The sequence below is a fragment of the Saccoglossus kowalevskii genome, chromosome 4 (genome assembly GCF_978046115.1).
Source record: "Saccoglossus kowalevskii chromosome 4, keSacKowa6.1, whole genome shotgun sequence".
Classification (NCBI taxonomy): domain Eukaryota; kingdom Metazoa; phylum Hemichordata; class Enteropneusta; family Harrimaniidae; genus Saccoglossus; species Saccoglossus kowalevskii.
The window spans coordinates 29,182,338-29,209,052 of NC_140644.1; the positions used below are offsets into that span (position 1 = coordinate 29,182,338).

Genomic DNA, 26,715 nt, shown 5'->3' on the forward strand with positions numbered 1-26,715 from the left:
TGAATAGAATTGAAGTAAAATGACGTCAAAGTGTGAAGAGTTCATCAAAAGTAAATAGATTCGTATTGCCATTTTGATATTAAACACTCTTTGGTTGATATAGCATACTCTAGGGCTCGGTTTCTAACGTGTTTCTAAAATGCAACAAACTACATGTAAAATTCTAGAAGGAAATATTATATTTTTATGTATATGATGTATAAAGTGACCAAATTTGATAGTTTGCGCAAATTAGTTCATGCAAATATTATAGAAATCAGTAATGACACATGACCTTGAAATTAGCTGTCAAAAGGAGATTCATGCGCGTTCACCTGTTAGCTAAAATACTATAGTTACATATAAGTGGTTTTATAACTGAAAGGGCGATGGTCGTCGCGCCACACATGCATATGAATACACTTGTATTCATATGTAGATTTACATGGCCACACTTGTATGCATACGTAGATTGTACATTGCAACACTTGTAATTATATGTGGATTGTTCATACCCACACTTGTATTCATATACCGAATGTACATGCCCACATTTTTTTCATATGTTGATTGCACATTGCCACACTTGTGTTCATATGCAGATTACACATGTCCACACTTGTATTTATATGTTGATTGCACATGACCACACTTGCATTCATATGTAGATTGTTCATGACTACATTTGTATTCATATGTAGATTGTACATGGCCACACTTGTATTCATATGTAGATTGTACATGGTCACACTTGTTTTCATATGTAGATTAACATGGCCACACTTGTATGCATATGTATATTGTACATTGCCACACTTGAACTCATATGTAGATTTACATGGCCACATTTGTGTTCATATGTAGATTGCACATGGCTACACTTGTATTCATATGTAGATTATACATGGCCACACTTGTATGTATATGTAGATTGTACATTGCTACACTTGTATTCATATGCAGGTTGCACATTGCTACACTTGTTTTCATATGTAGATTAACATGGCCACACTTGTATGCATATGTATATTGTACATTGCCACACTTGAACTCATATGTAGATTTACATGGCCACATTTGTATTCATATGTAGATTGTACATGGTCACACTTGTTTTCATATGTAGATTAACATGACCACACTTGTATGCATATGTATATTGTACATTGCCACACTTGAACTCATATGTAGATTTACATGGCCACATTTGTGTTCATATGTAGATTATACATGGCCACATACATCACCATTGTGATTTCAATTGCAAAAAAATTAAACCAATAACCAAATAATATTGACTATTCCAGTTACAAGCAGCATGAACACACTTGGCGCAACTGTATCGCCGGAAGAAGCGTCGTCCACAGCCAAAATATACGCCATGACAGGTATCAAGGAGGGGAAAGATGATATAGGTCAAGGAGATAGATCCAGAAAGCATGGATGCACCTGTGAATACACCAAAGAGAGAATACGGAAGTTCACACAAGAAACATCTATGCACGGGGTACGCTACACAGGGATGACTGACATACACTCTGTTCGAAGGTGCTTACTCAAATTACTTTAACTTTAGATGAGTACATTACTTTCTCTGTTACAAGCACATTGTCAAACAAAACCGTGAATTCCTAAGCGTTTTTTTTTTACCTCATTGTCCTTTAATAAACGTGTAGTGAAATAAAATATTCTGTGACCATTGACCAATTTAAATGCTCAGAATGAGGATTTAATGATTTATGTTTACAAGAATGACATTTCTATTCAGTCAATAAAATATAAGGTCAATTGACATTTATAAAAATGGTATGGGTGCATATCGAGTGGTATGCAGTTTAGAGTACACGCTACCAGAATAGAATTGATAAGCATGTATCTATTTAAAATAAGAAATACCAAAGTAAATGTATGTATTTTGTTGGCGTATCGTATTTTTATTTATAATGTACATTACCAAACAAACAATGGTTTCCTCGATACAGGTGGTTAGTATTTGAATTCTAAACACTAACAGTTTGCTCTGATATTGTACATCCGGTTTTTTTCGTGCATTGTAGTCAACTCGTTTCACGTACTCATTGGTGTCCCAACATCCACGTGCGCCATGGCAACAATATTGCGTTATGTCGCATTGTTCGTTGCTGAGCGTAAATTCAATAATGTTTTTATTATACAATGGTATCATAATGTGCTTCAACTAACCCTGTACCATCCCCAATCATTGGAAGTCATTTGTTCATTAGCTTTACAAAAGTTTGATCTGTTTTTGTTTCTCAGGCGCGCCTCCTCCTTCAGCCCGCAAAAAAATGACAAATCAATAGACAAACCCGGCCCACCGGAGGTGCGAGGACGTGACCTTCGGCCAAGTCAATAGAATCGCGTCCCCCTTACCAAATTTCCGGATCCGCAGTGTTTTTAATGAGGCAAATGAAATTAAAAAGCACGCAGGTGTATGCGTCGCCTGCACATAAATATTTTAAAAAATGTGCATGTATTTTCATGTTTTTTACACTATTATAATACAGTATAATCTATTCTGAAATAAACATAAAATTATTCCCCCTACTTTTGGTACTCTAAATATATTATCAGTATAATCATAATTTAGAAAGTGGACATGAACTTTTGACAAATTTAATCTAATATGTCACATTCATTTTTTATTACCCAAGCAATGAGACTAATGTTCAAGACAAATTAAATTATAAACTCAAAAGTGTCAACATTCACCAACTAACAACCCGTAACAAATAGTCACATTAATCTGAAATTGAAAATGAAATGTTAATTATAAACGACAATGGGATCAATCCATGCTCAGTTAACAATATGTAGGGGTAAGTACTGAGAAATAATTTTAAACTCATAGTTGCTATTGACATAGGAAGTAAAGTAAGTAAATAACACCGAATGAATGAACCATCAAATGAATGTACCATACTTAGACTAAGAAAGAATTGCCGGATTAAAACATTCATCATATAGCATATACATTGTAAATTTATAGATTCTTTGTTTATTCTACACAGTCACTATGTTGTGAGTACATATTATTCCGTACGCGTATATGAAAAGCTTTTAGTGAGTATTACCTTGCCGTTTATTCGGTGTTATTTGCAATATTTAGGGGTGGTGGTCGTCACGCAGCGCCGTGTTCGATATGGGATTTGTAGGGACGTATACAACGCTGCGCGACGACCACCACACTTTCACCAACGTATCCCAATTAAATTGTCTCTAAAATACTGGCATTACACAGTCTGCCACAATTAGCGTTGAGGAAAAATGCCAAGTCATTGCGGGTTGAATGCTTATCAAAATATATTTTGAAGGTCATGCAGTTTCTTTGACGCCACTTTTCAAATCAAATGGAACAAAGGATGTTATTGAATAATCCACCTAGTGGAGTATCATGTGTCCAAATGTAACGAGGTTTTCGACAGAGATAAGGATGCTGGACTTTGGGCTGTTTCAAAAAGGTGGACATAATTGTCATCTCCTAATTATATGCTCATCATGATTAGCAACACATATATAAATGTACAATTTACATAAACGTAAGCTAGATAAACATGTCTTGAATCTAAAAATCTAAATTTAATAATTCATCATCATTGACGCGGCTTTTATTCAACCGATCCTTTCATTAATGTTGCCATCAATCATCCACGTTTATTTACTCTCGGGAATTCCATAGTTGCTGAGGCAATATTCACTAAAAGCTTTTCATACACGCGTGCGGAATAATATGTTCTCACCACATAGTGACTGTGTAGAATAAACAAAGAATCTACAAATTTACAATGTATATGCTATATGACGAATGTTTTAATCCGGCAATTCTTTCTTAGTCTAAGTATGGTACATTCATTTGATAAATAAAATGTCGGGCTTTAGAGCAAAGTAGGTTTAGCCAATTCGTTCAATTTTGAACTGATATTGTACCATTGCCAAATATATCTAATGACCATAGCAGCTTGAAATCGATCTAAGGTTTGTAATAAATCGTAGCATAAACATCACTCATTAGAATAAAGCTTCTGTGAAAATCTCACCCTGGTACATTGTCATTAAATGAATATTATAAATGCTAACACTTACATGTTCTGAATTTTTGAATATATAGCGAATCTTTTCCTAAACACTTATATAAGCTCTTTCTGTTTTTCCAGGATTATCTGGACGGTTCTCGTTCTTTGGTCCTTGGGGTGGCTAACTTACTTTTTGTACACCAGTGTTGTAAAATACCGGGCGTTCAACGTGAACACACTTTTATCAATGAAGTACACTGATGTTCTGCTTTTCCCAGCCGTGACCGTGTGCAACTACAACAGATACCGGAAATCGTACATACAGGGGACAACTTTTGCTGAATGGCAGCAAACACTATACCACCCTATAAACCTGATACACGGTTCAACCACAATCAACTGGACCACTGATGCTGCCATTGAAGAACTAGCGAAGAACAGGACATATTTAGAACTTTCTGCTGCTCATCAGAAGGAAAGCATGATTTTAGAGTGCAAGCTCGGAAGGGCCAGCTCCGGATGCAATGCGGTAGATAACTTCACAACCACTTTAACCGACTATGGAGTGTGTTACACTTATAACAATGCCCTTTCTAATCATATGTTGGTTACAGAGAGTGGTAGCCGACATGGGCTTTCACTTACTCTTAATCTCGAACAGGAAGAGTACACATATGGACAAAACTACGGAGCTGGCTTCAAAGTAAGTACCGACAGCATTAGAAGTTCAATTTATACGCAAAACATCCACACACTTTTCTCTGAACACTAGCCAAATTTGCGCCAAATAAAATCATTGTTTAACGTGTAGGAATGGATCAATACTTTTACCGATATCGCATCGGAAAACAATATTCCCTCTTGGGTATTATAGGTGAATGACATATATGCTATTTCTGTAACAGTTAAGTCGCATCCGAAGTGGCCACAAATAGCCGACTATCAATAGTTTCGTCATGTGACTTTTGAAATCTATTTTGCATTGTTATGTCACCTGACTTGTCATTTTACTACGAAGTTTTGCTCGTCTATAATACTGAATTATTTTGATATAATTAACAACTCGTATGACATTGGCATTTTTGTTTCCTTTTGTAATTGTAACACCGCACTCGTCGCCACTACTGGTTCGTGGTGGATTTATGTAAGAAGTTATTATAACTAAAACTTTATGTATATATTTTGGTTTAACTTCTGACGAACATTACTAGTACATATACACTTTGCTAAAAAAAGGAATAATATACATGTTAAAACAAATATTCAACACTAACGCTGGTTTATTGTCATAGTAATGAATATAACACACCCCAGCCATGCACACATCATACTCAAGTGTTTTGATTATTAAACAGATTATTAAGTCGGGAAAGATACCTAAAAACGGATTTAATATTGCCCTAATTAGATTGATATCCGATACAAACTATCCAATGTTTTGATTCTGTGTACACATCTGACATGTGTTGTTTTTGTTGGTTTTATTGGTATTGGTCGTTATCGTTATCGTTACCTCAACTTGCAGATCCTTGTGCATTTTCCTGGGGATGTACCTCTAGTTACGGACTTCGGAACGGCCGTGTCCCCTGGTACAGAAGTATTTATGCCTGTTCGTTTAGTTGTGGTATGTACTGACATGCAAACATAAGTTGATCTTAAAGCATACGCTGATACATAATCATCGTAACAAAACATAATTGAGAGCGGACAAAACCAATATTGTCAACAAAGTGAATCACAGCAACTGTTTATTTTTTTTTTTCAACTTAGGAAAAAAACAAGGAGAGTCCTTACAGAACTAATTGTACCAACGTCAGCCTTGAATACTATGCCCATTATACAAAAAGTAACTGCATCATGGAAAAAGTTACGCAAATGGTTGTATCAAAATGTGGTTGTCGTGAACCATATATGCCAGGTGAATATATGATGTTACGAGACCTCATTGGCTCAAAAGCAGATGAACGGGCAATTATTTGGCGTGATGCAATCCTCATGCAGCTCGTACGCTCACTCGTAGGTTTTATTTTAATAGTGCTGCTACCTAAAAAAAGCAACAAAGAATTGTAAGGAATAGCAATTTAAATTGGAGGCAATCGCATTGTTACTGTGCCATTATGAGAGACAATCTCATCCTTGAAAACATAAGGCCAATCAGTTTTTTTAACTTGGAAAAGGAATACTAAATTACTGTTCAGATAGGTTTCTTGTCGCCTCGCCAATATTTGAAAGAAAATGAGAAAGTGTAATACAATATATCATCTATATCATTTCGCACCACCAGGCCATAGTGTGACATATAATTAAAGTAGTTATTAGTGACAACGCAATGGTCATTGGTACGTCACGTTAAATAATACATATTGTATTGCTTTCAAGATTGTAGTATTATATTTATTGCATTAAAGAATTGTGTGTTAAGCCTGTGTAACTTATATATATTATATACTATTTCTTTTGAGGCAATGTGCGAGTTTGTAATTATCAAGAAAAGGAAGAATGTGTACAAAGTAGGAAATAATCACTTGTCTCTTTTGATATCAGATAAAATGTAATCTTGATTTAGTTAGTCGCTTGATCAATTTCTCCCGACATTACTTACATAGGACTCAAATCTTAATTAAATCTTGGCATCAATGGAGACTTTATTTACCGAATTTACAACAAGGTTGTACCCAGCCTGTAATGCGCTCAGGCAAACTCAATACATTACATCAATATGAACTAGGTTACTAGTGCAATACTATTAACATAACTAATCGATTGATAACATAACGAGAATATCTTCTTTAGTTGCAGTTAATGCGGCAAACTGTCCAACTGCCTGTGATATAGAGACATTTCAAACATCTTCGAGTTTTGCAACGTATCCTAGCTATCATATGAATGACTATTTGGAGCAAACATACAATATGACAATCGCAAACATCAGGTGAGTAAATAATTCAAATAAAATTCAATTTATAATAAATTGGAACTAAATTATAACTACCTAAATTTAAATTGAATTGAAATCGATCATTGAACAAATTGTTTTAGGGTTAATTAAACCGACTGCAATGAAGCAACTCCAATTTCTATAACGACAGAAAATTATTATAGACCAGGTCGTCAGCGGAATTGCAGTTAATACATCAATATATAACACAATTATAACACAATTGTCTTTTGGTCTCTTTAGAGAAAACGTTGCAGTTTTGCATGTATTTTATGAAGAGTTAAGCTTTATGTCAATTGAACAGAGCGCTGCATATAATGGCATGGATTTTTTAGGTTGGTATTTTATATTCGGTCTGTATAGTATATATATATATATATATAAATAAATAAATAAATAAATAAATAAATAAATAAATAAATAAATAAATAAATAAATAAATAAATACAATTATTAATTTGCAAAAATATAATGTACTTTTGCATCATATACTTGGGTAACAAGCAATTTCTCGTTCCGTAACAAGAGCATTTTCTATTTTATTTTCAGCTGACTTTGGAGGGCAGATGGGACTCTGCGTTGGAGCAAGCCTTCTGACTGTATGCGAAGCATTTGAATTCGTGTTTATCGGAATATGGAAAAGACTTTGCCGTTGATACTGGAGATTATTACAATATTCCTGTAAATGTCAGTCTTCAAGTGATAGAGCGTGTCTGCGGCATCAAAACGTACATAGGTCAAATAAATGCTGCATAAATTAGCAACTGCGTCTGTTTGTGGCATTCCCGTAATGTGAGAGTATACATCAAACTTCTTGAACGCAATTTTGAATGCATTTTACTATTTGTCTTATATAATTCTTCGCACCTTTTAAAAGCCACGTAGAGAAATTTACTAATAATACGAGGGAACTAGGGATTATGTGATATTAGAATTGAATTTAATCACACTGATAGAGAATACGTGGAAAGCAACAAAAATATATCTAACAGCGAAATCGACATAGTGAGTCCACGTAAGTAAGGAAATTATATTCATCGTCAACATACTCATTACTCTCTCGTGATAACTTATATATCAATATTGAAATTAAGCGGTGATAATACTAAATGTCATATTGATATATTCGTATAAATACTTTTCGATATTCAATACTGTTTAATTTATGAGTCTACTAATATTACTTTAGCATTGCATATCTGTATCATCGCAACTTTGTTTGAACTGAAGTAAAACAGTTCTTGATTTCATGTATCTTCGATTAACCGACATTCTGCAATAAATGAGACTGCGATGAGGTAATACATTACATGTTGTTTGAAAGAAGATTGAATGTAAATAATTGTCCTTATCTTTTTATGTTGAATGTATTTCAGTAATGTAACCCCTATTTTGTAGCGATACTCATCTCAAAATTATTTACAATTTATTGCAATAATTATTATTGTTACAAATATTATTATTACAACTAATATGCTTTTTATTACTTTTATATTTTTCAAACAATTGTAATTATTAAGCTTATACCCCTCTACTAAATTATTATTAATTATTATTATTATTATTATCTTATGAACATATTTTTGTTTTTATTGTGAAAGTAAACGTATACCTTTAATGTACAGCTTCTGAATATTTTGGTGCTTTGTTGTACTCAGCACAAACCGAATAGTTGTTGTTAATGCCAATATATTTTCACGATCGATTGGATATTTACTTGTACCTTTCCCAGGATAAACGTAGCAATACAGTTTTAATCCTGCTTTGAATTCATAAATAAATTCTACAATATGGGGCCATTATATTTAGCGATTCCTGAATTAAGTCATGCGGGCTATTTTTTTAGTGTTTCATGTAATAATATAATGGAGGACAATGTAATATTTTTCTCACAAAAGCACGTGTACCTGCAAAATGTGAATGACCTAGCTATTTCATCTGTATTTATATAACGAAGGTCTAATAAATGGTACGGAGAAAACTGACTAATATTCCCGGTCACATAAAAAATACGTTTCTCAAATTTGAATTCCTTAGCTATGTCCTTCATGTGTTCAGTTCTCTTTAATGAAGAGAAGACTGTTTATATGCTTTTCCAATCTCGCATTAGAATAATAAATCCAGTGTCCATTCTTTTAAATGGTAGAATTCTTAAGTATGATGACGTGTACAAATATTTGGGTCATTTAATAACCTATGATCTGTGTTATGTTAGGCGCAATGTTATTATTCGTGATTTTAAGTTTGCATCATTGCCTGTTAAGTGTAATTGTTTCCCTTGTTTTTGTGATGTTCTATATTGTTCTTATTTATGGTGTAATTTCACCATAAGTTTTTCGACAATTGTATGTTTTCAACACTCTTATGTTCAGAGCAATAGTTTGATGTTTGTTGGGTTATCTCTTTTAACGTTTGACGAAATTGTTAGGAAAAAGTGCTTTAGTTTTCTTTCACGTTTGCACTTGTCTGAGAATGATAATAATAATAATAATAATAATAATAATAATAATAATAATAATAATAATAATAATAATAATAATAATAATAATAATAATAATAATAATAATAATATAGAACTGTGCTTTCTTCCTGTGCAAAAACGTATGTAACACACGTACGTTGTGACAACACACATCCTGCAACTTGGCTACAAGAACACACATAAATCACGCCCGATTTGCAGTATTAATCGTATAATATGCGGCAACTCAATCGCTAACGGCAGACAGCTGCCTTTTAGACCGTTAGTTAACAGACCATTACCTACCGTTATCAAGATCGTAGCCGAACTTGTAACTATCAGTTATAAGTGGTTTATAGTGTTATAATCGTTTCAATATTTATATAGTGTAACGTGTGGCAATGGTATAGTTCACATTACTATGTTGCTAGTAGTATTTCGTCGTAATCGCATTAAGCAATGAATACAAACTAGTGCATAAGGACATAATATAACGTTGTACTTCGTATACACAGTAATGTATAGAACACATACAAAATGATAATTATAATCTACTTAGCCCAGTATCCAAATAGCTGGGGGGGGGGCAATACATATAACTAATGGGGACGTGTCCCTAAAATGGGTCTCGTTTTGGGGATTTTAGGTATAAGTATCGGCCTTACTTCTGGTCAAGATAGGTACAAATATCGGTATAAATATCGGTAATATTTTTTTACGATTTGGTATACTTGCTCAACTCCAAGTTTCTGATAGCGGAGCCCTAAGGAGATCAAAGAGAAAGCATTTAACAACCTAAATATCCAGAACATTGTGTTAATAATATGCTCTTATGTGAGTGACAGAGATGTTTCTATGGTTAAAATACATATTTAATAAATCAGTATACAATGCAACTGTTGGCTTACATGTTCTTCTATTGGAGATGCTCTTCTAATATAGCAAATACGGTAACTGTTTTATTTGGAATAAGCAGTGATGCCAGAAATTGTACTTTGGTATAAATATGGGTATAGATTTTGATACTATCCATGTATAAAAATGGTCACACTTTTGAACACTCAGGGGCACCTCCCTACACAGCTATGTATCATTTATGCCCTCCCCCGGCCAAATAGTATAATCACATTGATAAATGTGTCACTCAGAAAACCCCCATCACCCGATCACGTAAGTAATTGTATTCAGATAATTCATCCAGCGCTTTGAAAGAAGATACATATCTCCAGAGCTGATTTACAACAATCGCGGTCGATAGAGACGACGACAAATAAAATAGTGAAGGACTCGTCCACAGAGAATATAGTCACCTTGAAATTAAAATTATTTCGTACGTGGCCTTATTTTAAACTACATTATAAGGTTTTTTGCGAGAATACCTCAAAATATGCATAAAGACAGTACAGCTGGAGTATCGACCGACGCGCAGCGAACTTCTTTGTGTGGAATCTGGTCAAACTCTAGTGGCAGCCATGTTTGTTTTTATTATTAGAGGACACTACTGCAAAATTACGACACGCTGTTACGGTGACAGATGTAGAATAATATATTATAATAAAACTTTCGACTTATGTACGTCAGTCAATATAACGTATGAATGAAACGTTGATTGTGAAATATACTACCATATATTGTCTTCCAAAATAAGATTAGTATTTTTAAAATGGTTTGAAAATTAATATTGACTGAAAAAAAAATCCCGGAACTGCAAGTGGAACTATGTCCTGGTGTTATACTTTGAACATAATGCAATGCAAATAGTATATTTTAATAGTATGTATCAAAACCGTTCGCCAACACAAAAAGGCAATTCGCAATGTACGTTAATAAAACAACGACGCGCTCAAACTAAATATTGATACCTTCGATTATGTTTCACATATATGTACTTGCCTTTGTTATAATCAAACATTTACCTTTCCAGAGTGCTGTCAGGTATTTATAGAGTTAAATTAATGTATTATAACTGGTGGCCAGTTTTGAACGATTGTGTTTATATTAAACATCGCAAATACTATTTAGTAAAGAGTATAACCCAGAAAGCCCCTACGAAATGCGATATCGATTCGAATGAGACGTATGCCGAGTGATTATTCTTCTCTTCCAATTATATTATTCATCATAAACATTTACTTGTCACACGGGATTACAATGTAATAAAACCATATCGTCAATTTTGTTGCTCCCGTGGTTCTTGCACAATAATGCACACGGAACAATTTACATGAATAACCTAAAGTACGAGTCTCATAAATATGACATTTAACTTAAAATAAAAGAGATATACAGATATCTATGTGGGTGATCGTATTAATTTCATGACCAAATCCTTTGTACAGAGGAATTATAATCACGAATGCTATTTTGATATTGTTCATTTCTGAATATGAGATTGCTGGAAAGTGGTAATATGCATTCAATCGTTTCGTTGTTATTATTAGAAACTTATTATTTAAGACGTTCACAGCGCCAGGCTATATACATGTCATAGACCCTACCATATGTTTTATTCAGTAAAGCGGAATCTAATCTTCTTATTATGTTAAAAAGTAGCCACTGTGTTAGGCGCATGATTCGTAGGTATTTAGAGCAGAAATTCTGCACTAGGCGATCTTTCTACGCTGGCGATGGTAATAACAGTTATCTGTTAATTTTAAATTTTTCAGTTAAATAATTTATTTTGTTCTGAGTGAAGCCCTACATATACATTCTAGCGTACATAATAAGGCGACTACTACAGCTGTATTTTCCGCAAAAAGTAGTTTTTAATAATTTTTGGGCAGTTTGCTTTGTCTTTGTAAATCATTCATTGTTGTATATCACGCATGTGCATTACGCCATAAGTGCATTTTCAACATCATTTATAACGCATTCTTTCAAAAAAAATCGTACACCCTTTTTAATCGTTAAAAATAATAAAATCAAAATGTTCAACAGTGCGGGAACTTTATGGTTTCTAGGAAATGTTGAGTTGCGTCGCACATTATTTGGTATTTGTAGATGTGTAAACATGTAAATTCAGTATAAACCATCGCTGGTATTTTGTTTTCAACAAAAAGTGCATATAACAAATAGTGGGAATGTAAAGCCTTTGAGAGATGAAGTTACCGTCACAAAAACTAGACTTGCTTAAAAGTATGTTGTATTTTTCGGAAATAAAAAAGAGATAAACATGTTAGGAAACGAATTAGTGCAGTCAAAATAAGGGAGTGATGGTAGAAAATGGCAAACGAGCGTCCCGTGCGAAGGTTAGGTAAGTAATAATATTTATGAGATGTAAATTTGCATATGACGTGGCCTGGTAGATAGAACGGTGCACGCATGATCGATCACTCGTACTTTGCTGTAACCCCAACAGGCTATCGCCTATAGTCACATGTTCTGAGTATCACAGGCGTTCGAATGCAAACACAATATTACAGTCATCCCATAATATTACAGATACTTGAACTATATTTTGGAAGCGATGTAATCGTAGTCTCATGATTTAAATAAATAAATAAATAATTAAATAAATAAATAAATAAATAAATAAATAAATAAATAAATAAATAAATAAATAAATAAATATATAAATAAATTAATTAATTAATTAATTAATAAATAAGTAAATAAATAAATAAATAAATAAATAAATAAATAAATAAATAAATAAATAAATAAATAAATAAATAAATAAATAAATAAATAAATAAATAAATATGGCAATCACAGATTGGCACTGAGTTATGATGCTCGAATACAAACCAACATTCTGACTTCCGAGGCCTGACTTATGATTGGTTGAATATGAACTTTTGTTCTCACATGATCCATCCTGCCCATTGACTACAATATCCGTTGGTCTAATGATGGCGCTTCATAGAAACACACGTCTTTAGTTCGCTTTCACTTTGTTTTATTTCACAGACTAATCGGATTGACACACTCAGAAAACGTAATTGTAATGGATTTTTTTTTTGACAAGCTTGATTAATCATTTTCAGAAGAAACCTTGGTCGTTGCGACTCATCATGTGTATATAGGTCCCATGCAAATACACTGTTTATAATGTATGCTGTGTGACGACCAGCGCTTTTTAAAACTTAAAGTTTAGTTTAAATATCACTTATCATCCAATGCAATAGCGCATAATATCAAATTGGTTACTAGTAGGTAGATGTTTTTGATTTATATGCCATGGATGGGGTTTTGGAGAATCGAATGCCGGCACCATCACTATATTTCTCATGACTCTGCGTATTTTGGGTTTTCTTATTTCCTACGCATTTCAATCTCAATTCGATGCTATCAATTACCCCCTCGCAGCATGTAAGCGTGAGGGCAAATTATTATTGACAGGCTTTCATGCATTTTAGGGTATGACGTGAAGCAACATGTTAATCACACGAACAGCTTACTTAACTGGACAATAAATAATACCGACTCGGAGGCCACACTGGTAATATAGCACGTTGCCATTGTACACGACCGTTTTATTGGGTGTGTAACGGGTTTGCTTATTCAATAACGATGAAATCACCTAGCAATGCTGATATTATTCGGAACGTTAACAGAAGGAGACCGACTCCGACATCCACCTCCTTCGACATGAGTAATACAGAGAAATTTACATCAACATCATCATTGTCACTAGACGGTGGGAATGTCAGACGTCGGGGAGCCGTTTATATATTTTCTCGAAATTTCCGGCAATTCCTGTCCGAGACAACGCTGCACGGAGCACGCTACACAGCCAACAACGAATACCATGTGGTTCGCCGGTAAGTTGTATTATATAATATATGTACGCAGATGGAATGATTTATACATTTGTGTTTAACTTTAATATTTTATTTCCAGATGAGATTACGCTATATATATTATTACGAAATAATATATATCATTCATAATAATTAACTACGTATTTGCTACTTCTATGTTAATGATTAATTATTTTCCAACGCTCATAACTCGTTTTCTGTACAGTTATGCGACTGAGGTGATAGTATATCGTGTCGACAACGAATACTGTCAATAATGCTTGTTTGTGATTCGGATGAAACCCTATTGTATTGACACATTTTTTTGTTCACATATATTACATATATTACTCGTTTGAGAAACTATATTGAAGATGAGATGTACTTTAGCTTAGACACTTTTTAATTAAAATTAACACTTAGTTTTAAAGTTCATTTACACAGAGACATGTGTTAAATTAATAAGGGCTTTAAACACGTATGTCGTCTATATAAAGTATGTCCCAGTTCACTATACATAATGACTAATGAAATTCGGTCTAGAAAATAAAAAAAAATAACAGTAATTCTGACAAAGGATGGATGTTTATGGAAATTATTTTTTATCCAGCAAGATATTCAGTTCAATTTCCAATTTCCCTTTATTTTGAGATTTTAAAATATCCGTTACATTGTTTTACTTTTTAGAACGGTATCTGCATATTTTTATATGTTGCACAGAAATAACCATGAATGCAAAACACACACAAAATTGATTCGAGCAAAAATATCTTATGTGATTGATTTTTGCACCAATGACAATGAATACAAACTTATAGAACGTACAGATTAAATGTAATCAGGAAATGTTTATTGTCATCGACTGTTTAAAAACAATCAAATATTTGTACATGCGTCTAACATAAACAAATTGAAGATATCTAATTACTTGTGTAAGTGAGTTATTGTTTCAACATACATGTTATTATTTTGACATACAGTTATATTGTTCACATACGATGTTTTCCAATCATCTGTAGCCTATTTATCAATTAGAGCATGGAATTGTGAATACTACTGAAAGCTTTAAGTCCCCTTCTTTCTAGTTTTGTTCACATGATGAATCATGCTGTATGACTTACTATATGCTAAGTTATATGATAATTTAGTTGTTTGGTTTCATAGCGTAGTTTTCATTTGAATATATATTTTATTTCAGTGTTCATATTCATACCAAACACTGACAATGCTGTATAAATCAGGAAAATTTGTTAGGAAAGAAACTTTACAGAAAACCCAATCGTCTTTCAACAAATACATAATTTTGTGCAAATTACGATCGCCGCAACATCGGCAGTATGCTAATTCCCTGTATTTTAAGTGTTTACCGAGACACGCACTCTAACAAAAGAACCGAGAGAGTTTCCTAACCGTTCTTCCAGTAAGCATGGATAAAACAGATTATTTCCATCACCAATTTTCCATCAAGGTATATTTCACTAACTCCTTCTTTAAGATCGCAGCTCCTAGACGTGTTATAAAAAACAATCCATCAATTTTGAAGCAAGGTTACTCATATTATTAGTTAAAACCTGAATTTGGTATAAAATATGATCTTTCACACAAAGACGGTATTCTGAATTACACAACTTGTCAAGATCACGTTATGTTGCTTGACATTTATTAGTGTTTTCTCTGCGCCTTTGTGATAGGAAAGTTAAATAGATAGGATATTCGGACACCTGATTCCACTCCAGAGACGTCATGTCAGTCATAATTGGTGCTCTCTCTTTGTTTAGGTAAATAATATCTCGGCACAGGCTCTTAGCAATTACTTTTTTGTATGTTCCAGAGTAATCGGTTCATTTTAACGAATTAATTAATAATTAACACCGCTTCTACGTTCACAGTAGTAAGCATGAACGGCCTTCGAACCTTTCTATTTCGTTACAACACGTACAAACTTCAATGGTATCTAATATACAAATAACGCATAGCTTTATAAATTAACCAATAATGTATGGTCAAGTAAACGATTGGTGAACCAAAATTCTACTCTTGAAATATGTATTTATTTCTTGCCACAAATCTTTATTGAACGAATGTAAATGATGAAATGTGCCCAACATGAACAGTTAAATATATTTAACCATATTGGAACTATGTTGAGTAATAACAGCTATACATTGCAGATGAGTGATTATGTCATTGTGGATCTCATATTTTGTACGTTTAAGAAACTCAACATTGTTTTACTAAGAATGACGATGAAACCGTTTTATTTCTTTTTTCAACCTTCGCATGCACATTTTATGTTCTCTGTCTGTTCTCCAAAATATTCCTGAAAGATGATGTAATATGATATTCTATGAGAAATAAATGTGGTCATACTTTTGAAAACAACAAATATCATGGTTGTCTACTTAAAAACCAAAAGGACTTATATCTTTTTCTTCTTTATTGACCAACGAAATGTGCGCAATAAACTATAATGAACAAATTAAATATCTAATGTCAACAACACAGTAAGCACTTTTATGCTAGATTTTGTTCAAATAAGTCCTATTCATTGTGAACATCTGAAGTGAATTCTGCTAAACATTTGTATTTCATAATCTTTGTAACTTAAATGGTGTCTGAAAATAGTGTTTGAAACGTTTGAATGATCTTACGAGAAAGCCTATTTAAGGTAGCGAGACTATTATAGGTATTGAAAATTATGATTTTCACATTTATTTATTAATTGATGACATGCACTATAAATCTTCATCTGATAAAGTCAACATAACATATAATGTCATGTAAGTTGGTTAAAATGTAGATTTTCTGAAGGGAAGCAAGGCAGCCTCAGTAGTGTTTTCCAAAATCATTTTTAATCTGTGTGCTTATAAGTTTCAAAGATTAACTCAAGAGAAAGCTATGTCTCCGCCCCTGTTTGTTACACAGATTAGTCATTTGCGTATAAATGTGCCAGACACAATGTCACACAGCCACTGAGAAAAATCATTGATTTTGGTGTTCTCATCTACCTATTTTATCGAAATATAGCTATCATATTCCTTTTTTTTTTTTTTTGGTTTCCAATAAAACAGACCTTGAAGAAAAATCAAATCGATTGTGCCGATAAACAAGCACAGTTTATTTTTTCAAAATACAAGGTCTTTAAAAAAGAATAACGTATACTTATTGTCGTCGGATTAACTTTAAGGTAACAATGAGAAGAACTTAAATGTGTCCAGACAATGTTAATTATTTACCAACGTATTGTGGGTTGAGTTGGGGAAATGTAACTAAAACGGAAATTAAAATTCAGCACACTACATTTTAGAACGCATTGCTTGAAGAAAACTAACAAGACACATTCAATATACCGGATTATTGGACAACTAGGAAAAGTGAATAAAAAAATCTTATCGTCAGCATAAATGCATCATTATTTTTTTACAGAAAAAGGAATTTTTAACCATTGATTGAGTAACGCGTCGTGGAATGCGGATGCGGTCATGAAAAATACACTTTTTAAAAGCTCGAAGTCTGGCGATTCAAAACAAAATATACTTTCCTTGATTTTTTTGTTGTCATTGAGTCACAATTAGGAGATGAAAACAAGCATGTAAATAATAGTCTCGCTACCTTAAGGAAATACAACATAAGCCGTTCTTCAAGTAAAAATACTTATTCACTTTATCTACCTTGTGTGAGCAATGTAAAAGATTCTCAGCAGCTATATTACGAAATATTCATGCAACTTGATATATACGCACATTACATTATCACAGTGTGATACGTACAATGCACATTCACTGGCTTTCACATAAAGCCATGGTATACACTGTACCCATTAAACTTTACCGATATTTAACATCATTTCTATTTTGTTCGGCCCAAAGCGTTTTTTCACGTTTTAGAGCTATATTTGAGGCAATTCTTCCGACCTGGAGTTACAATGAATTTAAATGCATGTACGATGCTCTTTGTTTGGAGGCGGAAATTGTGTGCCGCCGAATATTACATTTTATTAAGTGTCGTTGGTTCTGAATACTATTGTGAAAGAAAGTAATCAGTCTTCAATAATAAATGCAATGTTATTAAAAAACGTACTGATTGATCTTCTTGTCGCGAAGAAAACTAAATGAAATTTCCAGACAACTAAATAAAATGTGGTCACCTTTGTATTAACTGTATCTCCTTCGTTTCACAGCCTTTATATAATTTAATTCTGATTAATGTCAATTCATTCTTGGAGCCATGTGACATTCGGTGCCTTAAATGTTATAAGAAACTGTAATATCACATATATTTTGACATGACATATATTATATGTAGTAATATATTCACAGGTTTTTTTGGTGCGTATTGGTAATTGGAGTTAGTATAGGACTTATAATAATTCTTTGGGGAGAAGTTTCAAACTATTTTCAATATCCAACGAACTCGTTAATATCAATACACTACACGTCAAAGCTGAATTTCCCCGCCATCACCCTCTGCAACTACAATAGAAATCGGAAGTCCGTGATTGGCGGGACACCAGTAGATGCACTGATGACGCAGTTGTATTCGTCTGCTAGATTGGATGTAAAGTATAACATCAATTTCGATTGGTCGCTATTGGAAAATACGACGGCCATCTTGAACCGCACACAATTTGAGCTCGAGGCAGCCCACCAAAAGGAGTCATTTATTGTGGCGTGCAATTACCAGGGCGATGGTGTAGAGAGATTGTGTGGACCGAACAATTTTACAACAACGTTTACAGAATTTGGTGTGTGTTATACGTTCAATAACGACCCGGAAAACCAGCTGTTTGTGACGAAGTTCGGTTCGAACAGCGGTCTTCGCGTTCGGTTATTCACGGACGAAAATGAGTATACATTTGGGAAGCAGACTGGTAGTGGATTCAAGGTAAGATGCACAACCCGTCTAATTCTAAATAGGGTTTTGTAGTGAATAGATATACTCTATATACTTTGAGTACTGATATGTTTCAGTTTAAGGGCAAAATAGTTGTCTTCCTATTTTTATACCTATCACACCTGAAAGGTTTGTGACACTGTTACAAACTCATTAAATGATCTGAATATTGCCTGGATACTACTGATTTGGGTGCTTGAACATTAAAACAAACTAATTTAAAGTACTAGTCAAGGTCCATATATTCTGCTACGACTGATTAGTCAAAAGGCATGAGCACTGCTTAAAATAATTAAATCGTTCTGAATAACACACGGAAACTTCCAAGCCAAATGTAATCATGTAATAAAGTAAAAAAAGATCTGGGACACTGCTATAAGACGTATAGAAGCATTGCCCAAAATGATTGTACACGTTAGTTTTTCACTGAAAATATCTGCAACTCAGTTTTGGTTGTATTCGAGCATTTTTTTTCCTCCATAATTGAGATAATTGTAGCAGACAAAATTCAATTTACAGAAATATTAATACTTTGATTAAGCCTGTGTTAATTTGAATCGGCATAAGTTGGTGTTAACAGTCACATATGTTGCAAAAATACTGTTTACAGTCCATAATCGTTAAATGGCGAAGAATCGTTTATTTTATGACAATCAGTCATATTCAAATGACTAACTGACAACAAATACATGCCGTCAATGATTTAAACGAATAGAACGTGAATTATTTTTGTTCAATTTCTGTGCTTGGTGATTCTCTCCTTTTGACAGTTTTACTTAACGCACGAGTCTCGTAATCATAAACTAAATCGCATTTTATGACTATTTGAGGCTTTTAATGTTTAATTGACATTTAATAATGAATCCGTTAAACGTTAAAGAAGCATTTTCTGCATCGTCGGTGACTATCAATAACTTTGTACTGTTTATTTGATGACAAAATTGCCCCATTTTTACCTTTTCTGTCATACTTCATTACATGTATAATTTGTGGTGACATCGCGATCAAAGACTGGTGATTATTATCGTTTTGATTAGCCTTTAAAGCACATGCATGATATGCACTGATACATAATACAATGTCCCATAACAAATTTCCATGTAAAATGAAGATGACATAAGACAGGTATATTGTGTATGGAAAACGAGTAACAAATGGTTACTAAATGTATCTGATTGAAATCCTCGTCGTAATAGTTTAGTGTGTCTCTCTCTGCTTATGATTTTATTATAAAAATTGAGGTTTAACACAGTTAATTTCTCTGGGATGGGTGAAGACGCCAACGCTTCCCTGAGTATTCTTTTTGTCAGAATATTCAACTTCAGCCTAATTTCAGGAATTCAGAAATTCATATTCAAAACTGTTGACAAAATAATTCAAACTGCCCGTTTAAATATCCACTGTCGAATATATAATATTTTTTGTTCTCTTCTATCCTTCCAAACTCAAACTGTAATTGGAAAGTAGTAAACAATAAATCTGTATTGGATGTGCCATATTTACAACATTTGTATTCATTTTCTCGATAGCGATTCGACAATTTTACGAAGAATCTTGGACGATATTTTGCTTCTAGAGAAATTATATTTTGGCGAGGGACTGATCATCCCGGAACTCAGTTCTGCCTGTGTCAAATATAGAAAACGTAAAAAGACACGCAAATAGCTCAAAACCTTGAGTGTATTGCATCGTATATCCATATTTGAGAGTGTGTTTTATTGGATTATTTGTATTTCAGACGAACATGCTTGACAACATAACAATCAAATAATACAACCTGCAAACATATTTCAAGAAGCAACACGTAATCTTAAACAAAATAACGAATACTAATATATCGACTTTTATAGTGTTTTGTACTCAATAGTTTTCTATTTATTAAATATATTTGTATGAATTAGGTTCCCAAGTACACAAGCTGATTTAACTATTGGCGCACACGTCATTTGCATTGTTTTGTTATTTAGTATTCTTCTTGTCCTGTTGACAGTTCTATGTTTGTATGTATTTCCCTACGCGAGTTTTGATCATTGGATGTTATTACCACTTCTGCGTTTTGAGATTTTGAAACTAATATTATTTGATATTGCATTTTTTAGCAAAAGAGTATGATATATTTTTATTGATCGTATTCTTTTGATGAAAGGCTAAAATTTCAACTCCCGTCACCAGAAGTACATTGACATTCAGATCCCTTTTATTGTATTGAGCAACTATTATATTGCCTAACGTCGAGGTCGCTAATTGCATTTGTTCGCAATATCACCATAAATTTATTCCTATAGGTTCTTTTATATTCTCCTGGTGATGTTCCATTAGTCCAGCAGCTTGGCTTTGCTGTACCGACGGGTGTAGACGCCCTAGTCGCTATTCGCTTAGAAAAGGTGAGTGTACCCAGCGCCTATGCTTCATTCAATATAGTGTCGCTTTTAATCTTATTAAAAAAGAATAACGTTATTTTATTTTCAAAAAAAATCTCAGCTTGTTTGGAACTGTAATAATTGCTCTCAATTGTATCTCGCCGTACAATCCATATATATTCTCTGGTTCTGTGATTGATTCCTGATTGGGTGCTTGTTTCGTAGCCTACATATTTTTGACTGAACAACGTTATCGTGCAATATATATAATTTAAAAATCCGTTTATTGTGGTATATACTGTTGTGTTCTTTTATACGTGTAGTTTTACATGTCGGGTTATGCTAAATATTTTAGTTGAATAAATTCACAAAAGTGGCAAGAGTTATAGTTCATGTGTTGTATCGTAGTGTTCGTTTGTTTAAGTACATGTTTATCATTCGATATATCGGTGTGTTCACCTATTTATTTGAAAGCTATTTTATTAACGAGTTTTTATATCGATTTGCTCACTACTAGTCGATAAACCTTCCTCCTCCCTTTCCGACAAAATGCTCGAATGCACCATTGAAGTACTACGACGGTAATTACACATATGTCTGGTGTGCACTGGAGAAAATTACAGACTTCGTTGTCAGCGCATGTGGCTGCAGAGAGCCGTACATGCCTGGTAAGTGAATACGTAGAACAGATAAATCTTACAGATCACACAACTACAACTCAAAGAAAAAAACATGTGGTAGTGATGCCTCATCATATCAGTCACTCGCACTTTACACGTTATATTTTTATACTCATATTTCTGGTGCAGTAAACTGTGCTTTCTCGGAATAATCTAATCTCAAAAAAGCAAAATTATATATTTTTAAAATCGATTCAATATCTACATTGCGGGGACAAATAAACCATTTATCTTGAACTAAAACTAGCATAGTACATTTTTTAACTACTAAAGAATTTGTACCGTAACAAAATCAATTATCTCACAAGCAATTGCAAATATGTAATTTTTATGTAGGATCGAAGAGAGTTTGCAATCTGAAAGAGTCTATAGTGTGTGTTATCCCCGTCATGGACGGTGAGTAAATCGTAGAACATATCAGAATAAGTAGAATAAGTGTCTAAATCATGGATCCTCTCAGAATTTTGTTGTTCGTATTCTGTCATTGATATCATGTTAATTATATACTGATACAATCTGTGATTCTTCGGTAATTCAATCTGTACATTTTGATATATGTGCGTCGTAGATGGAGGTATTTGTTCACAAAGTGGTATTGTCTACTGTTTGAAGTCTTGAGATTATGAAATTGAATATTGTCTGATTATGAATTGTATTCATGTTAATCATCTTACGTTGTAGACTCAACGGAAAGAAGCGTGACTTACTGTGGTGTTGGATGTGATGTCACTCGATTCGATTCCAGAGTAACTTACGCAGATTTTCCGGCCAAACCTATACTTGAGCATATGTCTTCGACCACTAATGAATCATCCGAGTATTTTAGGTAATCAGCTGGTTGTACGAGTTGAGCTTAAATTAAATCTGCGCTTTCAGTAAAAATGCTGAGTCCAAGTAACTTTGTGGTATCTATTTTCTTCTTTGTTACAGACGTAATTATGCAGATATATCATTTTTCGCGGAAGACATGACCTTCAAACTAACTAAAACCGTTCCTGTAATGACAGGCGCTACCTTAGTGAGTAAGTATTGACATTTTAAACGAACCGTAAGTCTTGAGTTTTAAAGTACAGTGCTTTCTTTCACTGGAATTTTGAAAAAAAAACACGTTAATTTGATTTCAAAATTGGCAAGGTGTATGTATGTAAAATACTATTATTTTATGTGCATTGCGTTTTGTTTACAGGTAATTTTGGTGGATTAATGGGTCTTTGCCTTGGTGCCAGCCTGCTCACTGCCGTTGAGTTCATCGACTTTATATTATTCTGCTTCTGTAAAAGTTAGGAACGAGGAAAATGTTTACTACTGTAGTATAACACGGACAATTATATTCATGCAGCGATTGGAATACCATACATTCATGTGATCATACATTGTCATTAGAAAATCAGCTGAACCTGTATATCTATGCGATTGTGTCACATTATGTAACATTGAAAATCCAACAATCATTAGTTTTAATTGATTTTACTTTATTAGAATCTTACGTATATCCATTATATTATCTTCTCCTTATGTACAACAAGAATAGAAACAGAAATGTTTTTGCTAAAGTAGATCTGTAAACATCTCTTTCTAAATAAGTTTAAAACAGAGTTGCTAATACTATCAATTGCCATGAAAAAAAGTTGTCCTTGTTGTCGTGTGAATTATGTATAAATGTGCACATCTAACGAGTCGGGCATTGAGTTCATCAGACTAGTGTGACTTGGAGAACGGACTTCGAACACAATCATGGTCGAGTGACTTGTGTGAGCCACTGCAGCTACGCGGAGATGCCGTGTGAATATATGCCACATTTACTTTATATATCCGTTACGTGTGCGTTGGAAGACATCATGTAACAATATTCATAAACAATTTAAAATGTGCACCACGTGTATTGAGCAAAATATTCAAAATACGTATACACGACTAAAATCTGCAAATTTCACTGACTTTGAAAAAATTACCGTTCACAATACATTAAAAGATGTATTTAAGTAGATTGATATTGTAATATTTTGTAATACTAATATAAATGTGAATTTGTTGGTATAGACAAGGTATATGAGAAACATTATGTTGTCAGTTTAAAAATGTGTTCAGTAGATGAACTAATAAATGGTTATGCTCTTAACGTAATAACAGCGCCACCACAGAGTTATCAAAGTTGGTACTTGTTGACGCTATTCAATTGGAAAAAAACATTCATGTATTCATCCATTACGCTCATGCAAGGCATTTAATTTTTTCCACATTCCAAATTCACTACATTAAATGCACTTTTATCTTGGGAATGTCATGTTTAACCTTATTAAACGCAATTTATATAGTTCCTACTTCAGGCACCCTGTTGATTTTCTCATGTCTCGGTATGCTTAGTAAGCTGACACACAATCTAAGGTACTAAAAGTTGCGTAAATGGGCAGAGTTGAGGCTAGGTGTCTTCAAATGTTTTACAAGGAAATCACGTAACAAGGGAGTGAAGACAAGAATATTGCAGATATATCTCGATATCTGTTTATTTTTTATGGGGAGCGCAACCGCTCGGAATTTCACCATCAACACCAGAAATACATTCTGGATGTAGCGACTAACTTCTAGCATTCAAGGTGTTTTATCTATCTACGGACACAACAATCCCAACACAGCTACAGTAATTTTACATAAATAAGCGAATAGGCGGCACTCGAATGTTGAACATTGAAAATTATTTGATAATTGCCCTTTACTTTGTGTTCGAATTGATATTTTATATAAGAGAAGTGCCCCTATATTTGAAACGGAATGGAATGGAAATATCCTGTAGTGCATGTTGACAGAGCTGCATGCCATTTTAGCGAAATTGTCTCAATAAACGAATTAACAGAAACTTAATTTAGCTAAAGTGCTAACAATCCTATTGTGATAATATACTTTATTTTAAATTTGCGAGATCTTGAATTCGCTAAAAATTACTGTTAACTAAATAAGCTAAAATCACATGCAAGCTGACAATACATGTTTAACAGTATTCAAAGGGGATTTGTGCCCTCTGTATTGAACATTTTTATTTGAAAGTTGACAAAGCGCCCTCGTGTGTTGGAACATGTTACAATTTAGCTGTTTCGTCTACGAACCATTCCAAAGTTAGAATTCCTAAAGTGATATTGAAGAACCTTAATGATCTATAATAAAATCGGATACAGTTTATAGGCTTGAATGAAAAAATGAAACTATCGTTTACTAATTAATAAAATATATTTGAACTGGGTCAGTGCTGTCGATAACAATGGCCGCATTAATTTCGTTACGGTTTACTTCAAGATGTTCAACCTTGAATGTCATACTCATAAAAAAGGCTGGTCTGTCTTTCAAAAACAACCCTCCTAATAAAGCTCGAATTTGCTAAGTTGCAAATTCACGAAATTCCAAGGTAACAATAACTAAATATGTCCCAACTCAAACAATGCAGCTTTTTATTGCAGCTAGGTCCAGATATTTCTAAACATTGATGTCAATGATGCCCCTGGCAATTACATTACTATTAATTTGTTTAGTTATCTATAAAGAATCATTTCTAAAATGTTGGTTTTCATAGCAAACAAGATCCATATATCAAACCAAATCAACATGCTTAGTGCTTGTGTGTAAGACCTCTCTCCCTGCAAATTTTATGAGATTCGAATTCCATTCTAGCATTTAATAAATGACAACAAATTTCATAGTAACAGGTTCCACACATTCCACAAAATTTTACCAAATAGTCCCCGTGTAGCAACACATCCTTTAATTATGATAATTTATCAATCAATTTTAAATCATTATTGCTGAAATTAGTGTTGCTGCCATGGCAGCAGTAAACCATCTTTGATTATTATTTTGTAAATTTAAAAAAAAATACAATATTAGTTCAAAAAAAAAAATCATCTCCAACAAAATGTACATAAAATAAAAACCTCTTCTGAAAATAATATCACGAGAAACCAATCATAACTGTTTAATTTATGTATGGAAATACGTTCCTGGGATGTATGTTTTCGCAAGACTTCTCTATCAATAACTGACTGATGGGTCTTCATGTCAATGAATGAATTTTGACGTTTTGAGTTATACTTGTTGTATTGACTAGAGTTGACACAGCGGTCTCATTTCACAAGCATGGAATTAATATGTAGCAGGCAATGCCTGGCGAGCTTTATTGATTTACTAAAAATAAAACTGACGTAACCATATAGATCGTCGTAAATGTGGAAGTTGAGTTAATAGCTTACGCGCGAGTTGAGCGGAGTTCAAGATGACTACACACATGATTCGTGCGTCGCCGCTGGTTAAATGTCCCGGAATACTATTGAAAATTGTACTATTGTTAGTCTGTTGCTAGTAAACGATTTCCTTGTTATTGAACAACATTCTGGTGAGCATTTATCGTGAATAGTCTTCTCATAATTTGTGAAACAAGAAACAAAATGTGGGCGCCCATTGTGCTGAAGTGCACAGTTTTCAAACTCTCAGGGTATATATATATCTTCCACACCTTTTCATATTTGCACTTGTTAACTATAGAGCGGCGGCTTCGGTTGCGCTTTTATAAAGCGGTGTTACTGTCAACATAAACAATAATAGCGCTATTGTTAATACTTTGCTTAAATTTAAGTACTCTTATTGTG

The 26,715-nt window shown here is 33.5% G+C and overlaps 3 protein-coding genes across 3 annotated transcripts; all 3 read left to right on the plus strand.

Annotated features, from left to right (window-relative positions):
* The first annotated feature begins 1,292 nt into the window (after positions 1–1,292).
* On the plus strand, positions 1,293–6,080 carry LOC100371532 (bile acid-sensitive ion channel-like). The gene is made up of 4 exons (XM_085498377.1): positions 1,293–1,527; positions 4,152–4,713; positions 5,536–5,634; positions 5,781–6,080. The coding sequence occupies exons 1-4, from the start codon at positions 1,298–1,300 to the stop codon at positions 6,078–6,080; spliced, it is 1,191 nt and encodes a 396-aa protein (XP_085354503.1). The 5' UTR covers positions 1,293–1,297.
* An 842-nt stretch (positions 6,081–6,922) lies between these two features.
* On the plus strand, positions 6,923–7,681 carry LOC144360334 (acid-sensing ion channel 1A-like). Its single transcript, XM_078013121.2, has 3 exons — positions 6,923–6,942; positions 7,192–7,283; positions 7,498–7,681. Exons 1-3 carry the CDS (start codon positions 6,923–6,925, stop codon positions 7,602–7,604), a joined length of 219 nt encoding a protein of 72 aa, XP_077869247.1. The 3' UTR covers positions 7,605–7,681.
* Positions 7,682–13,921: 6,240 nt separating this feature from the next.
* On the plus strand, positions 13,922–23,486 carry LOC102802440 (acid-sensing ion channel 1-like). The gene is made up of 8 exons (XM_006822181.3): positions 13,922–14,172; positions 18,471–19,035; positions 21,330–21,428; positions 21,922–22,072; positions 22,421–22,480; positions 22,766–22,910; positions 23,015–23,106; positions 23,271–23,486. Exons 1-8 carry the CDS (start codon positions 13,922–13,924, stop codon positions 23,366–23,368), a joined length of 1,461 nt encoding a protein of 486 aa, XP_006822244.1. The 3' UTR covers positions 23,369–23,486.
* The last annotated feature ends 3,229 nt before the right edge of the window (positions 23,487–26,715 follow it).